The 20000-nt window shown below is 43.7% G+C and overlaps 1 protein-coding gene across 1 annotated transcript in view; it reads right to left on the reverse strand.

The window, feature by feature from the left end:
* LOC114566878 (solute carrier family 13 member 5) overlaps positions 1 to 20000 on the reverse strand; it is a 36129-nt gene that overhangs the window by 13191 nt on the left and 2938 nt on the right. Inside the window, exons 2-6 of the mRNA XM_028595706.1 lie at positions 16629 to 16757; positions 14950 to 15086; positions 13864 to 14072; positions 7836 to 8006; positions 778 to 961 (exon numbers count right to left, since the gene is read on the reverse strand). Of these exons, the coding sequence (XP_028451507.1) occupies positions 778 to 961; positions 7836 to 8006; positions 13864 to 14072; positions 14950 to 15086; positions 16629 to 16757 (830 nt within the window). The remainder of the gene's footprint in view (positions 1 to 777; positions 962 to 7835; positions 8007 to 13863; positions 14073 to 14949; positions 15087 to 16628; positions 16758 to 20000) is intronic.

Here is a 20000-nt window from a genome sequence, read left to right on the forward strand (position 1 = left end):
GATAAAAAGTAATAATATAGTATGTCCAAAAAAGTGATAAAAAGTCATAATATAGTATGTCAAAAAAGTGATAAAAAGTCATAATATAGTATGTCAAAAAAGTGATAAAAAGTCATAATATAGTATGTCCAAAAAAGTGATAAAGTCATAATATAGTATGTCCAAAAAAGTGATAAAAAGTCATAGTATAGTATGTCAAAAAAAGTCATAACATTTCATTGTATAGCATGTCCAAAAAAGTGATAAAAAGTCATAATATAGTATGTCAAAAAAGTGATAAAAAAGTCATAATATAGTATGTCAAAAAAGTGATAAAAAAGTCATAATATAGTATGTCAAAAAAAGTAATAAAAAGTCATAATATAGTATGTCAAAAAAGTGATTAAAAGTCATAATATAGTCGGTCCAAATAAGTGATAAATAGTCATAATATAGTATGTCGAAAAAGTCATAAAAAGTCATAATATAGTATGTCGAAAAAGTCATAAAAAGTCATAATATAGTATGTCGAAAAAGTGATAAAAAGTCATAATATAGAAGTTCCAAAAAAGTGATAAAAAGTCATAATATAGTATGTCGAAAAAGTCATAAAAAGTCATAATATAGTATGTCAAAAAAGTGATAAAAAGTCATAATATAGTGTGTGTGTGTGTGTGTGTGTGTGTGTGTGTGTGTGTGTGTGTGTGTGTGTGTGTATGCGTATGTGTGTGTGTGTGTGTGTGTGTGTGTGTGCGTGTGTGTGTGTGTTTGTGTGTGCGTGTGTGTGTTAGCACCTACTGGCTCATCTGTCCCATCAGAACCAGGTTGGGTCCAGTTCCAGTCAGCGTGGCGATGCCTCCGATGCTGGCAGCGTAGCACACAGACAGCAGGAGCCCCTTACTCATCCTCCTCCTCTCCTCCTGGTCATCGCTCAGCTCCTCCAGCTCCATCTGGCAGCACACCGTCTCCGCACACACCACCACTACACAACAAATCAACGTTCGGAGAGGCATTTAAAACGCCCGCTGGGCACGTTTCGCTTTATTAAGTCTAAACAGAAACTGTAGCGGCAAAATTTAATTTTTAAAGTGCCCATATTATGAAAAAAAAAAATCACTTTTTCTGGTGATTTGAGGTGTTCTTTTGTGTCTCTGGTGCTTCCACACACATACTAGAGATGTTCCGATACCGATACCAGTATCGGTATCGGCTCCGATACCGCCTAAAACGCTGGTATCGGTATCGGGAAGTACTGGAGTTTAGGCACCGATCCGATACCACGTAATAAAGCCCTAAAGAAAATCTACGTTAAAGTAGTTTATTTATGTTCTTTTTCCGTTATAACTGACTGTCAAACTGGAGAATAAAAGAAAGTTCTGTGGCATTCATTGTTTGTGTTTGTTCATGTTTCACAAAGATAGAAATCATATCACATCCATACAGAGATAGTAGTATACAGCTGTTAAAACATAATGAAATATATGACACTCTGGTATCGGATCGGTACTCGGTATCGGCCGATACGCAAGTTCAGGTATCGGAATCGGTATCGGGAAGCAAAAAAGTGAAGTCACAGTCCGAAATGAGCTGGGTAACCACAACCGTTAGCTCGTAGCGTTAGCGTTAGCATGCTCATTGCTCAATAGCAAAGCGCTGCTTCAACACACACTAGTTCACCATAATCTACCAAAAGAACTACTTCCATGTGCTCCCTGGTTTAGAAGAAGTCTCCCAGCTGATCCTGCCTTGGAACTGACCAAAGTCGGAGAAACAGCCTTTCTTTTACTGTCTATGGAGCTAGCTGACATGAGCTACGATCTGAGCTACTGAGCATGTGCGAGTGCAATCAAAGATAGTACAGAAGAAGAAGATGAAAAGAGGTCTCACTCTGTAGCTAAAACAGAAACCAGGTGAAAAGAGGATCTGCAGCAGTGAGAGAGAGCTGTGCAATACAAAAAAAATATGGTGTTTTTAGAAAATTAAACCATGTAAACCTATTCTGGTACAACCTTAAAATACAATTATGTAGCTGAAAATGAGCACAATATGGGCGCTTTAACGTGATTGTTTGATATCCTACAAGATTATCTTATATTCTCACATTTTGTGAAGACTCTTTCCCTCCAAGTGAAATAGCTGAAATCGTAAACCTTCAGTCTAGCTGAAGTTATTTTGCCGTTGAGAGGACCTCACCTGCTTATTCTGTTTTACTTTTAGCAGATAAGGTGTTTAGGCTAATGTTAGGAACCGGAGCAGAAGGGAAGGTTGTAAAACATTTGACTGTTTATGGTATGTTTTTTTCCAGTTTCAGGCTGCTAAAAGATATCCTGGAGAGGGGTGGCCTTTAACGGAGTTTTTACTATAAGATGTGTTGACATTTAGCTTGAGTCAGAAGACTTTGTCAGATGTGCCGTGGTACTTGTGAAACTGTATTCTCTACATTTGCAAATGTAAAATAAATGCTCAAAGACCAAACTTTGGTTTAATTCTCAAATACGTCTTTAATTCGTCTCTACGTGTGTTTTTGATACGCACTCCTGTTGCTAACGAGAAAACTTCCACTACAAAACGTGAGACTGAGTCCGAGTCCAGGACTCGAGTCCGCCAATACAGAAAATCTGCAAACTTTCCAGCTAACGCTACCGGTGCTAGTGAAGGCTGAACAAGACACTCTTTAGGAGACAAAAATTATCCAATTAACTTGAATGAAGACAGTTGCTGTGTCTCAGAGTGTCTACTTGCACACTTCAAGCACTTAGTTTTAAGTATATCGTGGAGATAACGCAAAAACTCAGAGCACTGAAAGTACCAGGATGACCCCCTAAAAAAGGTCAAAAAGTTCAGCGTGGAACGATGTTAAACGGGCGCCATCTTGACTACGCAGCGGAAAGGGGGAGGGGCCAGGGACGTGGACTGGGAGCTGATTGGACGAACGCGTCACGTGGGTCTGGCTTCTCCCGGGTTTCACAACAAAGCATTCGGTACAGAATACGATCTCGTATTGTACTAAAATAGTTCACCAAAACGTGTTTCTGGAAACATTTTAAGAGAGAAATAGAACATGCAGTTGTTGAATCTGTCTTCATTTCAGATCAACAAAGGTCAGTGTCAGAGATTTTCGTCAGATTTTGAGAGGCGGCGAGCCGATCCCGATCGCTCGTCATTTCCGGTAAGTGTTTTAACATTAAGTGTTCCTTTTGGGACGACACTAACCATGCAAAGTGGGCGCAACGGCAGGAAGTAGTCAGCGCTACTTAAGAACCACTTTTACCGGTTCGGAGCTGGGGCTTTTGGTGGTCGGAAAAACAAAGAACCGATTTGAAACCATAGGCTCTGGCTCCGAACCAGCACCAGCTCTGCCTTGGTGGAAAAGGGGGTATCTGAGATATACAGATACAGTACATCCTAAAGATTCACTGTACCACATGTATGTTTGACATTAAAACCTGATTTATAAAATCATGCCAACAATTATTAGGCTATTTGAATAGCTTAGTATTGTATGCACCATTAAAAGGTATGTATATAAAGGCTTTAGGCAGCCCTAAACGTTATTGTAGGCCCAGTTTAATATGCAACTTCATTTTATACAATATATGTAGCAGGGCCGGTTGTAGCCCTTTGGTTGCCCTAGGCTAGATTGAGTTTTGCACCCCCCCTCCCCTAGTCTTGCATTGCCAGATCTCCACAGCGCTGTGTCAGCGATAGAACAGCAATGTATGTTCATTTTAGTTTGTAGCTTCCATGTAAGTCAGACGGCACCAACATTTGGTCTAATCAGAACTGGTCTGGCAACCCAAAGGCCAGGGTTTTGTTTCCAGATTTGTGTGCATGGTGACTTATGATGGGGGGCCCGGAGGGGGGTCTGGGGGTCCACGCCCTGAAAACTTTGAGCAATAAATACTTAATTTCCTGCATTCTGGTGAATTTTTATGCACTTATTTTTCTTTACCTTTTTCTGAATCAATTTATACTGGAAATATGTTGATCTAAAGGGAAACCTAGATTACAATCCAAATATAAAAACATAATGGAATATGTTGCAGTAAGGCTCTCAGGCATTCTGTATTGCTTTCAACTATTTATTCTCATGTAGATCGACTACTATATTTCTAAATACATCTGAGTCACAACACATGTAGCCTAGGCAACATTTACTTTTCCCACTTTTGCTTCTTTTGTCGAGGAAGTAACCTTCTTAAATGTGCATATTCAAATTATTCACCTGAATTATACTTTTTATGAATTAATAAACCCCTGGGGTCTCATTTATAAAACTGTGCGTAGGATCCTTACTATAAGTGTACGTACGCCCAAAAGCCCAAAATGGCGTACGCCGAAAAAAAGTCAGATTTATAAAACCTTGTGTACGCACACCTGTAAGCAGTGTTCCCTTTATAAATCACAGATTACCTACAAGTGTGTGTACGTGGATCAGCCTCTTATCCCGCCCTGTACACGCCCATTTTTAACCATAAATAGTCGACGTAAATCACCTTGTGAATGCTGATCAGTATGTTAATGACCCTGGCAGCTGTTCTTCGTTACACCGAAACATGCCGAATCATGACGACTGGCGGAGAAAACAAACAAACAAACAAGCAATAAACCTCTCAGACGTTCGGGAATTGCCGCAATTGAATTATAATGTCGGCCTGTTGTCGCACAGCGTTGGGAAACCTGATCTATAGACTACCTTTATTCATAAAATCTCCCAAATCAGCAGGTATTACGGCACTCTGGGACAGCTTCGATATACCAGACGTATATAATAAGATTTAACAGAACTATATATTATATCCAAACAAGCCTTAGTGATGAAGTTGAAGATTATATATAATATTTATTTAAAAAAACACTTAGCTGTCTGACATTTCCCTCTGGAAACAGCCGGTTTCACCCATACTGGCGAGGACCTGTATTTGGACCGGGATGGCCCGGTTCTGGCGCGTTGCCCTCTCTACTGGACCCAGTTCAGTACATAGATCCAAGAGCTCAGCTATATATTACAGCTATATTAGGGAATTTAAATCGGCATATGAGCCAGTCATCGTCATGGTCCCTGAAGTCTCTTTCTCTCCTGATTCTTCCGTTAGCGTAGTCCTCCTGCAGGGCCAGCAGGGCCATCACGCAGCATTACGCACCGGGGTCACCGCAGGATTTATAGGTTTAGTCTACAACAAGTTGTGATTGTTAACACCTTGCTAAAATCACAGCAACAACTAGTGGTATCCCCCACCCCGAGATACAATCTGAAGACGAAATAAAATGTAATAGGCAAACACACTTTTCTTCATGCAGGGTTTGTTATAAACAGTATTAGATTTTAGACAACGAGGACATAGAGCGTAACGATTGCGCGAGAGCTTAACGGCTGTATTTCCAGACACAATTATCACTCAATTATCACTCAGTACAATCTTCATAATACGGTGTGAAGAAATGTGCGTGAGGCATTAATACTTCAACATATTAAGAGTAGCCTAATCGGTATTCCCACATGTACTTTCTGCAGTCTGACTTCAGTTCACCACCTCACCATCTGCGTCGCCAATTCCTATTTTGTCTCCATAATGTGCGTACGCCGGGGTCAGAGTTTACGTGGAGGACCGGACATTCTCCCGTCAAGTTTGTTTTTTATAAATCACAACCTTTGCGTGGGAAGTGGAGTACGCACGTTTATAAATGAGACCTCTGGACTGTAATATTTCAGATGTGTTTAAGCAAGATTTCTGTTCATGTTCAAAACTTTGTGCACCTTCAAAATACAATATATCTCATCTGTGTTCTCTGAGGTTTGGAGGAGTCGTGATATTTTGAGAAAAATACAGTGATAATACAATAAGCTATTACAAGAATAAAGTCACTATATTTCAGAAAATAATCCACCTGCACCATAGTCTGCTGTGCAGTACGTGATATCTCTGCTGAGACGGTAGATGTCAGACCTCCTGACAGACTCAGAGCCCCGTTTGGGTCTCTGGTCTCTGAATGAGACAGTTTAGGGAAGTGGCTGTAGCTACGCTGCTCTACATCGGAGGTGGAAACACAACAAAACTACGCAGAAATAGGGACACATCTGCTGCAGCATGCCCACAGCAGAGCGCGTCCATTATAAACACGGAAGGCACGCTGCAGCAATGAAAGGTTGACCAGTAAACGTGTGGCTGAGGGGGCGCCCTAGGATGATCATGTTTAATAAACACGTTTTATTTTGCTTGTCATATTATTAATGGGAAGTAGAAGGGCAACACGGCGCCCCCGACACATTTGGTGACCTAGGCAATTGCCTAGGTCACCTATGGCAATCGCCGGCCCTGGCAGGCGGCGCTAATTTGTATTGTTGCCCCAAAAAATGAAAACCGGCAGCTAATTGGACAAACACGTCACGTGGGTCTGGCTGCTCCCAGACCATAATGGGTATAATACGATCTCATATTGTACTAACATAGTTCACCGAAACGTTTCTGAGAACATTTGAAGAGAGAAATAGGCCGTGATGCAGTTGCTGAATCGGTCTTCATTTCAGATCAAAAAAGGTCAGTTTAAGAGATTTTCGTCAGATTTTGAGAGACTCTAGTCACGCTCATCCTGCTTCCCATTTCCCGGGTTAGCTCTTCACCAATCAGATTGGCCATTGAGTCCGACTGCCTGCCTTCCGATTCAACAAGTCAAATCGGCTCAAAATGAAGGCCGCCAGCTCCTCAGACGGACGACAACACGGGACACGCCGAACAGACTCGAGTCACCGACCTCGCCAGACTGTCCGATTATCGGCTCGGTGTGTCAGAGCCTTTAAAGGAACAGAAACCAATTGCTGCTGGTTAAGGAGCATGCACACTGCACTGTCTGGCAGTTGTTGGCAGTTGTTGGCAGTTGTTGGCAGTTGTTGGCAGTTGGATTTTATAATGTTCATAAAACCAACTGCCAGTCCACACTGCACAGACAGTAACAGACAAGACTGACTTTTGTCACCTATAGTCCTACCTTTTCTCATTAGAGTTTTAGTGTAATATAACATGGAGGAAATGGAGATCTTGTTGAATGTGGCCAGAGTAGTTCTGGTCTACCAGTCCGGTAAAGTTGCTAGCCGTGTACAGGAGAGACGGCAATCAAGACGAGCCAGGAGGAGACTGTGGTGTAAACCTCGGATATTGGGACATGCAAAACAGGGAGTTTATCCTAACTTGTGTCAAGAACGTCTCTCAGAAGATTCTCCAGCTTTTGTGAATTTTCCCTGTTTTGCTCCTCAAGCTTTTGAGGAATTACTCACTATGGTTACTCCACTAATTGCCAGAAAAACCACCAATTTTAGTTAGAATGGTTTCAATTGTGGGAAAATGGGCAACATTGGTCCGACATTCTCCAACTCCACCAGACCAGACTGGACATGTCCAACTCTACCAACTCCACCAGACCAGACTGGACATGTCCAACTCTACCAACTCCACCAGACCAGACTGGACATGTCAGACTCTACCAACTCCACCAGACCAGACTGGACATGTCCAATTCTACCAACTCCACCAGACCAGACTGGACATGTCCAACTCTACCAACTCCACCAGACCAGACTGGACATGTCAGACTCTACCAACTCCACCAGACCAGACTGGACATGTCAGACTCTACCAACTCCACCAGACCAGACTGGACATGTCCAACTCTACCAACTCCATCCAACAAACACAGACAGCCAGCCCACACTGTCCCAACTGTTGGAGTTTGTTGGCATTTGTTGGAGCCAGTGTGCAAGCTCCTTTAGGAAGACAATCAACCTGACAAATTCCATTCGTACACGTGTAGATTACAGATTTTCTTTAGTTCCCATAGGGGAACCTTGGCTGTGGACTCACCAGGCCCACTGCTGTTGCACTCTGATGGAGGTTTGTCCTGTGGTGTCGGTTTCCCAATCTCCTGTCCGTCCATCCGACCCTCTGAAAACCCTTTCTGCTCGGAGGACATGTTGTCTCGTAGGTCTCTGGGTTTCTCTGGGTTGCTTTGTGTTGGGGTCGCCCCATTCAGGCCTGCGAGGAAACATTCAGAAGTTAAATGTCAGACCAAAGAAAGACTTGGGGACTTACTGAATCCATAGGCTTTCACGTGACGTTAGATTTACAGATTAGACATATACATGGCCTTATCTTGCACCCGGCGCAGGGCAAAGCCCAATGCAAGTGTCTTTGCTAGTTTAAGACCTCATTTAAATCAAAAGTCATTTAAATAGCAAATGCACCTGCACCCATCTGTGGCACATGGACGTGCTGGACATACAGGGAGGTGCGTTCAGGTGCATTCTGGGCGTATTGCTATCTTGATGCAGCGGGAAGTGATCGCACCATAGACCAACAAAAAACCTGGTCTAATGTCACTAACGCTAGCCTAGAAATCTAGACTCCCCCTAGTGGCAGCAAATTTATTTGGCAGCCAGGGGGGGGGGGGTCTAGGCACTCTCCGTTGACTTTCAAGCTGCAAAAAACAAATTTTGGTCGGGCCAATCACATCGTGTATAGAGTCGGTGGGCGGGGCTTATGGCTGCTGCTGGGAACAGAGGACTTCTGGAAGACTTGGAGTTCAGCTTTTCTTTGATAAAAGAACAAAAAATGGCACTGGAGTCATTCTTAAAAAAGAAGGTTTTTTGGGAGTTTTGCCGACCGGATACGGCAACAGTTTAATCTATCAACTAGCTTCTCTACCTTCTCCGTTGCTCTGATTGGTTGGAGCGCCATCCTATTATGTGCAGAGGGAATTTGAAAGACAACCAATTATCCCGCCCGTCGGATCTAGCTCCGTCAATGGTGAGTTCCCAGACCTCAACATCTGGATGTGGGTCTGGCTTGTCAGGCTACACTAACGCAGAATTTCATTGTTATTTTAACAGAGCATTAGTAAAATGCTCCTATGCTCGTGCACAGCGCGTGCACACTATGCTTGTTGCACGCACAGCAGCACACACACACACACACACACACACACACACACACACAGAAGATTAAAAATAAATATATTAGGGTGTAAATCCTCCATCATAACAGCAATGCTCCAAGGTCCAAACACGCCTGGCTTCTAAAGGGAATGGGAGATGATCTCTGATTGGTTGATTACATGTTACGCCCTAAACACACCTCTGATTGAGGATTTGGACCCGCCCTAAACACACCTGCACCAGGAGCTCCACGCTGTGCGATGAGATCGTTAACATAGTTCGCGTAGACTTTTAAAAATGTGACATCAGACTCACAGGATCTGAAACTTTCTGAAACAATTACACTTCTATTTACATATTGATTGAATGGATGTGCAAAGAATCTTTTCCTCTGTGCCTTGCTCAAGAGCACCTTGGAAGTGCCCAAGAGGTGAACTGGCTTGCTTCCAGCTACCACTTACTTCGGTCCGTAAGTTTTCGTCACTATACTAGAAATGCAAATGTTGCAAGTATCTCACTATCACTATCCTCATTAGTATTTTAAGATGCTACAAGAGATATCCAGCTACAAAAAAGCCTGGAAGTTAGAACGGAAGTTTTGAGCCAAAAGCGATCTCCGCAGAATCCATAACCAAAATGGGTCAGAAGTGTTTCTAAATGTCTCCGGTTTTGGGGCTCTGAAACCCATGAGCAGGGGGAATGAGAGGGGGAAACGCCAGATCAGGGGGGAATGAGAGGGGGGAAACGCCAGATCAGGGGGGAATGAGAGGGGGAAACGCCAGAGCAGGGGGAATGAGAGGGGGAAACGCCAGATCAGGGGGAATGAGAGGGGGTATAAGAGGGGGAAATGCCAGATCAGGGGGAATGAGAGGGGAAACGCCAGATCAGGGGGGGGAATGAGAGGGGGAAATGCCAGATCAGGGGAGAATGAGAGGGGAAATGCCAGAGCAGGGGGAATGAGAGGGGGGAAACGCCAGATCAGGGGGGGAATGAGAGGGGGGAAATGCCAGATCAGGGGGGGGAAATGGAGGGGGGAAAAGCCAGATCAGGGGGGAATGAGAGGGGGATACCAGATCAGGGGGGGGAATGAGAGGGGGAAACGCCAGATCAGGGGGGAATGAGAGGGGGAAATGCCAGATCAGGGGGGGAGGGGAAATGCCAGATCAGGGGGAATGACAGGGGAAACGCCAGATCAGGGGGGAATGAGAATGCCAGATCAGGGGGGAAGGGGGAAACGCCAGATCAGGGGGGAATGAGAGGGGGGAAACGCCAGATCAGGGGGGAATGAGAGGGGGGAAACGCCAGATCAGGGGGGAATGAGAGGGGGGAAACGCCAGATCAGATGAGAGGGGGGGGGGGGAATGAGAGGGGGAAACGCCAGATCAGGGGGGGAATGAGAGGGGGGAAACGCCAGATCAGGGGGGAATGAGAGGGGGGAAACGCCAGATCAGGGGGGAATGAGAGGGGGAAACGCCAGATCAGGGGGGGAATGAGAGGGGGAAACGCCAGGGGGAATGAGAGGGGGGAAACGCCAGATCAGGGGGGGAATGAGAGGGGGAAACGCCAGAGCAGGGGGAATGAGGGGAAACGCCAGATGAGAGGGGGAAACGCCAGATCAGGGGGGGAATGAGAGGGGGGAAACGCCAGATCAGGGGGGGAATGAGAGGGGGGAAACGCCAGAGCAGGGGGAATGAGAGGGGGGAAACGCCAGAGCAGGGGGAATGAGAGGGGGAAACGCCAGATCAGGGGGGGAATGAGAGGGGGAAACGCCAGAGCAGGGGGGGAATGAGAGGGGGAAACGCCAGATCAGGGGGGAATGAGAGGGGGGAAACGCCAGAGCAGGGGGGAATGAGAGGGGGAAACGCCAGATCAGGGGGGGGGAATGAGAGGGGAAACGCCAGATCAGGGGGGAACGAGAGGGGGGAAACGCCAGATCAGGGGGGAATGAGAGGGGGAAACGCCAGAGCAGGGGGAATGATTATAGAATAGAATCATGCGTGGAGTTTGCGTGTCTGAAACGGGTAATTGCATTGTTTCAAAAATGAGTGGAATAATTACTTCTGACCAGATAATAATATAACCAGATATTTTATAAATACTTTAAAAACACAAAACAACTAAATGGGGATAGGTAATACATCTGATTTCATATACTGCTTTAGTAAAAACAAGATATTTTCAGGGCTCTGCCTCTCACCTGAGACCATTGTCGACGCATATGCAGGACGCAAATTTGTTGCACTAGTCGGGACATGTTACCGTGCCAACGTTGCAATAAAGGTTGCCTAAATGCCATGTATATACATTTACTGTCAGTTTTCTAATTGAATGCGCGTTTTGTGTAGATTTGGACTTTTATACGTTTTATTCCACTGACTCTGTTTGTGGATCTACCGATCGCTGTGGATGACTTGTTTTCATGTCATTGGATTACGGCAAAAATACTGATCTTTTATCTTAACGTGTCTTAACGTTTTACGGTGCGATCGCGCTTGGTTTCTGCGTCTGGAGAGGCATCTCAACAGACTGATTGTTCACTGTTAACCTAGCTACATGTTAGTTGAATTTAAGTGGGTCAGTTTGGTTTGAAATTAAGTTAGTTAGCTCCGATGTGAAGCACTTTGGATACCTGCTGGTTGTTTTAAAGCGCTATACAAATACAATTTGATTGATTGATTGATTGATTGATTTGATTTGAAATGTGCTGGGGACAGAGATGCATTCGGAGGTACATTTCCAGAAGTGCTGGGTACAATGACGCATACGTTTTTTTTTCTCTTTCGCGCAGTTCAAGTTTAATGTTCGTAAACAATGATCAGTGATTACCAAATTTCTCTCTAATATTGCTCCTCATAACCACGGAAAACTGTCAAAAAAATAGAACCCAGAGTCTAATTATCATGGACGGATGGATTATATCTGACATTTAAGGTTTCTGCTTCACATTTTCAGCAGGGCAGCGGAGCAGCTGTTGGTTGACTCACCACGGTTCTCATGGGCTTTATAAGTCCTAACATGAAAAAGCTTAACGTGGTTTAATGTACATAAACAACGATCAATCAGTTTTCAGTGGTTATGAGGAGCAATATGAGAGAAATTTGGTAATCATTGTTTAGGTTCAAGGTTTTTCCTCGCCATAGCCTGTCAAGTTCTTTTGACAGGCATAAGTGTTCATTTCAAGATATGGCCATGATACATTTGGTGATCGTTGTTGAGGTACATTAAACCACGTTAAGCTTTTTCACGTTAAGCAGAACAGGCAGCGTATACAGCCTGCCCTGTGGGGACGGAGATTGTTGTGGATTTTTTGCATCTGTCGCTCAAGAATTATATGTGTTATGGTCTTCTTTTTTTTAACTAAATTGAGCTCGAGGTTTTAAATATTTACAATGTAATTTCAAATCTGCTTAAAAAAATAATTATTTAGCATGTTTGTTTTTGTCCATATGTCAGTTGCTACAATGAGATTTTTTTTTTTTTTTTTTGCCCCCCCGGGCTTGAATGTCAAACTACGCCTATGAATAGAATACACTTTATTGTCCCCGAGGGGAAATTTGTCTTGGCCACAGTGCCACATCCTTTGATTCACAACACAGACAATATGTAACATTAAAACATTCTCAAGTTAAATACAGTAAAATAAAATCAACATAAAAGTGAGATCGGCACAGCATCCTGAGACACAAGGACACAAAAGCACAAAAAGACAAAAGAAGGACACACATGACAGCACAGAAAGCACAACATCCTGAGAATTAACTGTAATAATTAAAGTGCAAAAAGGGCTGGGGTATTTACTGCACCCCTGCTCTGCTGGACTAAGATTTACTGTTGGAGTTCAGCAGCTTGACGGAAGTTGGAATAAATGATAACTTTAGTCTGTTTGTTTTACAGCTCGGCACACAGAATCTTCTTCCTGATGGCAGAAGTTCATATTCAAGGAAGAGAGGGTGTAGTGCACATGTGTCAAACTCAAGGCCCGCGGGCCAAATCCGGCCCCTCACAGATTATGATGCGGCCCCGCATATCAATTTAGCTTCGCAATACATTTTGGCCCAACTAAATTCTGACTTTTTTATCACTTTTTCCTACATTTTTGTCACTTTTTCCGACATTTTTGTCACTTTTTCCGACGTTTTTGTCACTTTTTCCAACATTTTTGTCACTTTTTCCAACATTTTTGTCACTTTTTCCGACGTTTTTGTCACTTTTTCTGAATTTTTTCTGAATTTTTCCTACATTTTTGTCACTTTTTCTGACATTTTTATCACTTTATCCTACATTTTTGTCACTTTTTCTGACTTTTTTGTCACTTTTTCTGATATTTTTGTCACTTTTTCCGACGTTTTTGTTACTTTTTCATACATTTTGTCACTTTTTCCGACATTTTTGTCACTTTTTCCTACATTTTTGTCACTTTTTCCAACATTTATGTCACTTTTTCCAACATTTTTGTTACTTTTTCCGACGTTTGTTACTTTTTCTGACATTTTTCTGACTTTTTCCTACATTTATGTCACTTTTTCTGACATTTTTGTCACTTTATCCTAAATTTTTGTCACTTTTTCTGACATTTTTGTCACTTTTTCCGACATTTTTGTCACTTTTTCTGACGTTTTTGTACTTTTTCTGACATTTTTGTCACTTTTTCCGACATTTTGACAAATTGATGTTAAACAAGATAAACATCGCTAAAGTAGCTGACCGGTCCAGCAGCAAAGTAGCGTTAACGTTAGCTGCTATGGCTATCTGTTTATAAAGTGGAAGTAGACAATTTATCAACTAGCTAGCCAATCTGTCTGCTTATCAACTCCTTGAACAGATTATAGTCACTTTTACCACGACTTATTGTAGAAAGGCTACTGCAAGAAAAACGTATAGATTATAAAAAAGACATTGGATCATTAAGGTTTGTTTGACTGCCGATGTTAGAGTGAGCTAACGTTAGCGCGTAGTACCGTTCTCCAGGGAGTTCGGCGCAGCGGTTTGCTGGATGCCACTAGTTTTCTCCTGCTGTCTCTGGCTCTTGGCGGAGGGTTCGGGGTCTACGTTGCCGTGGAGCTGGTCCAGGATGGCCTGGACGATCGGGACCATCATGGCGGTGGTGGCTGTGTTGCTGATCCACATGGACAGGAAGGCCGTCACTCCCATGAAGCCCAGCATCAACCTGGGGGAAGGAAGACCAGATCTTCTAAATTGTGACGAAATGTGCTTCAACAATCCTCATCAACAACCGGAAGCGGAACTAGAGGACTGTGATACATTCAAGTACCGTTTAAACGAGTATGAGCAATGAACTCTGACACAAGTCTGGGAATTTACAGTAAATGGTTGATTGTAGGAAGTGATTAGCATCGGACTCCATGACTCTCAGAGATATCAACACAGTACCGGTAAACCCAACTGTCCCGTTCTTCTTTTCCTAAACCCAACTGTCCCGTTCTTCTTTTCCTAAACCCAACTGTCCCGTTCTTCTTTACCTAAACCCAACTGTCCCGTTCTTCTTTACCTAAACCCAACCGTCCCGTTCTTCTTTACCTAAACCCAACTGTCCCGTTCCTCTTTACCTAAACCCAACTGTCCCGTTCTTCTTTACCTAAACCCAACTGTCCTGTTCTTCTTTACCTAAACCTGACTGTCCCGTTCTTGTCCCGCGTATGTTGTAAACTTACCTTTTTATAAGCCCACCCACCATCTTTTCCTAAACCTAACTGCGTCAAATGTGTCGCCAATAGTCCCAACCCAGCGCGTTTTGGTGCTAAAGGACAGTTTTTGCGTCAGTAACAACGCCAAAGGCATCTGACCAAGTGTACATGATTCTGGTATCAGGAACATCTCTAGTTATAACCAGGGTTTAAATTAACTTTTTCGTAGATTACTATTGTTTTATTGGTTGGTAAGTGAAGCAAATCTACCAGCCAATTGCATATTTCACCAGCATTTGGCTGGTAGATGATGCTAATTTAGATCCCTGGTTATAACCTGTGTTAGTAACCCAAACATTCATCGTGGTGCAGAAGAGGGCAGTAGATCAGGGCACTTACAGGGCGGGTCTGACCCCGACTAGCAGCAGGACTCGGAGAGCGATGCGTTTGTGGAGGTTCCAGTGCTCCACTGCCACGGCCACCATTAGCCCGCCCATAAACAGCATGTTGGTGTCCTTTAGGTACTGCATACACACCTGAGCAAAAGCAGGAGGGATTTACTGCAGACAAAGTAATGTCAATACTTTAAGGAGACCTGGACCCTATTTTCAATCGTTCTTGTGTCTAATGTTAGCAAAGATCTTTGAAATTGGTCCAGTACTGAGAGAGAATGCTGAAACCAGCAGCTGTGAAATGGGCAGCAATGTAATCATATAGGAGAAATGTTTGGCGTCAGTTTGCGTCTGTGTAAATAATCAGGACTTTTAGCGTGTATAGAGCCAGCATATCTCCACCAGACTCCATGTAAATAATCAGGACTTTTAGCGTGTATAGAGCCAGCATATCTCCACCAGACTCCATGTAAATAATCAGGACTTTTAGCGTGTATAGAGCGAGCATATCTCCACCAGACTCCATGTAAATAATCAGTACTTTTAGCGTGTATAGAGCCAGCATATCTCCACCAGACTCCATGTAAATAATCAGGACTTTTAGCGTGTATAGACCCAGGATATCTCCACCAGACTCCATGTAAATAATCAGGACTTTTAGCGTGTATAGACCCAGCATATCTCCACCAGACTCCGTGTAAATAATCAGTACTTTTAGCGTGTATAGAGCCAGCATATCTCCACCAGACTCCATGTAAATAATCAGGACTTTTAGCGTGTATAGAGCCAGCATATCTCCACCAGACTCCATGTAAATAATCAGGACTTTTTAGCGTGTATAGAGCCAGCATATCTCCACCAGACTCCATGTAAATAATCAGGACTTTTAGCGTGTATAGAGCCAGCATATCTCCACCAGACTCCATGTAAATAATCAGGACTTTTAGCGTGTATAGAGCGAGCATATCTCCACCAGACTCCATGTAAATAATCAGTACTTTTAGCGTGTATAGAGCCAGCATATCTCCACCAGACTCCATGTAAATAATCAGGACTTTTAGTGTGTATAGACCCAGCATATCTCCACCAGACTCCGTGTAAATAATCAGTACTTTTAGTGTGTATAGAGCCAGCATATCTCCACCAGACTCCATGTAAATAATCAGGACTTTTAGTGTGTATAGAGTCAGCATATATCCACCAGACTCCATGTAAATAATCAGGACTTTTAGCGTGTATAGAGCCAGCATATCTCCACCAGTCTCCATGTAGATAATCAGGACTTTTAGCGTGTATAGAGCCAGCATATCTCCACATGTAAATGGGTGAATTAAGGGTTTATTTCAACCAAACCAGAGTGGTGATTGTTGGAACAGTGGAAAGAAGAACCAAGACGGCTTTTGGTAGTTTAATTCAGTTTCTGTCCACTTTGAATGAAGTGTGTTTTATGATGATAAAAGTCCTGATTATTTACATGGAGTCTGGTGGAGTTTGGTGATGGTGATTTTGGGGCTGCTTTTTAATGTTAATCAGGAGGTGAACCTTGCTATCTGCGTCGTCGTTTCCAAAGGTCTCCGTTTGTGCCCGTGCAGACTACAAAGCAACCTCGGAGTTTTGTGTGTTAGTGTGTGTGTGTGTGTGTGTGTGTGTGTGTGTGTGTGTGTGTATGTGGGTGTTCAATCTCACATCTTTGGACTCCATTATACCGAGGATGGGGAACAGGATGGTCGGCAGCAGCGCGGTCACCGCCAGCGGCAACACCTCAGTGCACCAGTACACCGCCATGAGGGCGATGACATAAGTACAGGCTGCCTCCTGCACACACACACACACACACACACACACACACACACACACACACACACACACACAGACAGAAACACACACACACACACACACACACACACACACAGACAGAAACACACACACACAGACAACACACACACACACACACACACACACACACACACACACACACACACACACACACACACAGAAAGACAGAAACACAGAAAAACATTTCAGGTTAATTACTAACTCATAACATTTCACAATGGCCACATTTATTTCACCCAATTTTACACACAAGTTAAAGGAAAAATCAAAATAAAACATGACTGAACGATTGTTTCCCTCCAACTGTTTGCCTTTTGTGTGTGCGTGTTTTTGTGTCTCTTTCTGTGTGTGTGTGTCTGTGTGTGTGTATTTCTGTGTGTGTGTGTCTCTTTCTCTTTGTGTGTGTGTTTGTGTGTGTCTGTGCGTGTGTGTCTGTGTGTCTGTGTGTGTGTGTGTGTGTGTGTGTGTGTGTGTGTGTGTGTTTGTCTGTCTCTGTGTGTGTGTGTGTGTGTGTGTATCTCTGTGTGTGTGTGTGTGTGTGTGTGTGTGTGTGTGTGTCTGTCTGTCTGTGTGTGTGTGTGTAATCTCTGTGTGTGTGTGTCTGTGTATCTCTGTGAGTGTGTGTCTGTGTGTGTATTTGTGTCTCTTTCTGTGTGTGTGTGTCTGTTTGTGTGTGTGTGTGTGTGTCTGGGCCTCGTTGTGTAAAATATCAAACAGCTGTTTTCATAGCCAGTGGACGTGGTGTTGATTCAGTGTGGCGCTGTGAACTCGGAGCTTAAATGTCTCGCTCCTCTCGACGTGGGACGTTTCCAACCCGTTCGTTCACCAGTCACACACACACACACACACACACACACACACACACACACACACACACACACACCCCCAACCGGGACGACACAGAGAGAAAGTTCCCAAAACCAACAGCACGAACGCACAAAATTGCAAAAAAGTAAGACCTGACGAAAAATTCGAAAAACTAACTAAAAAATGCTTCAAAAACGTCAAAAGAATTATCCAAAAAAACCTCGAAAATTAAGGCAAAAACTAAGAAAAAGCCCAGTTATTATTATTAAATTATTAAATAACGCCTAAGCATGAAACATCCATGTGTGTCTCGATGAAGACTACATGCTCAGTAGCTAGGTAAGACTACATGCTCAGTAGCTAGGTAAGACTACATGCTCAGTAGCTAGGTAAGGACTACATGCTCAGTAGCTAGGTAAGGACCATGCTCAGTAGCTAGGTAAGGACTACATGCTCAGTAGCTAGGTAAGGACTACATGCTCAGTAGCTAGGTAAGGACTACATGCTCAGTAGCTAGGTAAGGACTACATGCTCAGTAGCTAGGTAAGGACTACATGCTCAGTAGCTAGGTAAGACTACATGCTCAGTAGCTAGGTAAGACTACATGCTCAGTAGCTAGGTAAGGACTACATGCTCAGTCAGGTAAGACTACATGCTCAGTAGCTAGGTAAGACTACATGCTCAGTAGCCAGGTAAGACTACATGCTCAGTAGCTAGGTAAGACTACATGCTCAGTAGCTAGGTAAGACTACATGCTCAGTAGCTAGGTAAGGACCACATGCTCAGTAGCTAGGTAAGACTACATGCTCAGTAGCTAGGTAAGGACTACATGCTCCAGACTACATGTCAGTAGCATGCTCAGTAGCTAGGTAAGACTACATGCTCAGTAGCCAGGTAAGGACTACATGCTCAGTAGCTAGGTAAGGACTACATGCTCAGTAGCTAGGTAAGACTACATGCTCAGTAGCTAGGTAAGGACTACATGCTCAGTAGCTAGGTACAAGACTACATGCTCAGTAGCTAGGTAAGACTACATGCTCAGTAGCTAGGTAAGACTACATGCTCAGTAGCTAGGTAAGGACTACATGCTCAGTAGCTCAGGCTAGGTAAGACTACAAGGACTACATGCTCAGTAGCAGTAGCTAGGTAAGACTACATGCTCAGTAGCTAGGTAAGGACTACATGCTCAGTAGCTCAGTAGGTAAGACTACATGCTCAGTAGCTAGGTAAGACTACATGCTCAGTAGCTAGGTAAGGACTACATGCTCAGTAGCTAGGTAAGGACTACATGCTCAGTAGCTAGGTAAGGACTACATGCTCAGTAGCTAGGTAAGACTACATGCTCAGTAGCTAGGTAAGGACTACATGCTCAGTAGCCAGGTAAGACTACATGCTCAGTAGCTAGGTAAGGACTACATGCTCAGTAGCTCAGTAGGTAAGACTACATGCTCAGTAGCTACAGGTAAGGGAGGACATGCTCAGTAGCTACAGGTAAGACTACATGCTCAGTAGCTAGGTAAGGACTACATGCTCAGTAGCTAGGTAAGGACTACATGCTCAGTAGCCAGGTAAGACTACATGCTCAGTAGCCAGGTAAGACTACATGCTCAGTAGCTAGGTAAGACTACATGCTCAGTAGCCAGGTAAGGACCACATGCTCAGTAGCTAGGTAAGGACTACATGCTCAGTAGCTAGGTAAGACTACATGCTCAGTAGCTAGGTAAGGACTACATGCTCAGTAGCTAGGTAAGACTACATGCTCAGTAGCTAGGTAAGACCACATGCTCAGTAGCTAGGTAAGGACTACATGCTCAGTAGCTAGGTAAGACTACATGCTCAGTAGCTAGGTAAGGACTACATGCTCAGTAGCTAGGTAAGACTACATGCTCAGTAGCTAGGTAAGACCACATGCTCAGTAGCCAGGTAAGGGACTACATGCTCAGTAGCTAGGTAAGGACTACATGCTCAGTAGCTAGGTAAGACTACATGCTCAGTAGCTAAGGTAAGGACTACATGCTCAGTAGCCAGGTAAGACTACATGCTCAGTAGCTAGGTAAGGACCACATGCTCAGTAGCTAGGTAAGACCACATGCTCAGTAGCTCAGTAGGTAAGGACTACATGCTCAGTAGCTAGGTACATGGACAGGTAAGACTACATGCTCAGTAGCTAGGTAAGGACTACATGCTCAGTAGCTAGGTAAGGACCACATGCTCAGTAGCTAGGTAAGGACTACATGTTCAGTAGCTAGGTAAGGACTACATGTTCAGTAGCTAGGTAAGGACTACATGTTCAGTAGCTAGGTAAGACTACATGCTCAGTAGCTAGGTAAGACTACATGCTCAGTAGCTAGGTAAGACTACATGCTCAGTAGCTAGGTAAGGACTACATGCTCAGTAGCTAGGTAAGGACTACAT

The sequence above is a fragment of the Perca flavescens genome, chromosome 13 (genome assembly GCF_004354835.1).
Source record: "Perca flavescens isolate YP-PL-M2 chromosome 13, PFLA_1.0, whole genome shotgun sequence".
Lineage (NCBI taxonomy): Eukaryota > Metazoa > Chordata > Actinopteri > Perciformes > Percidae > Perca > Perca flavescens.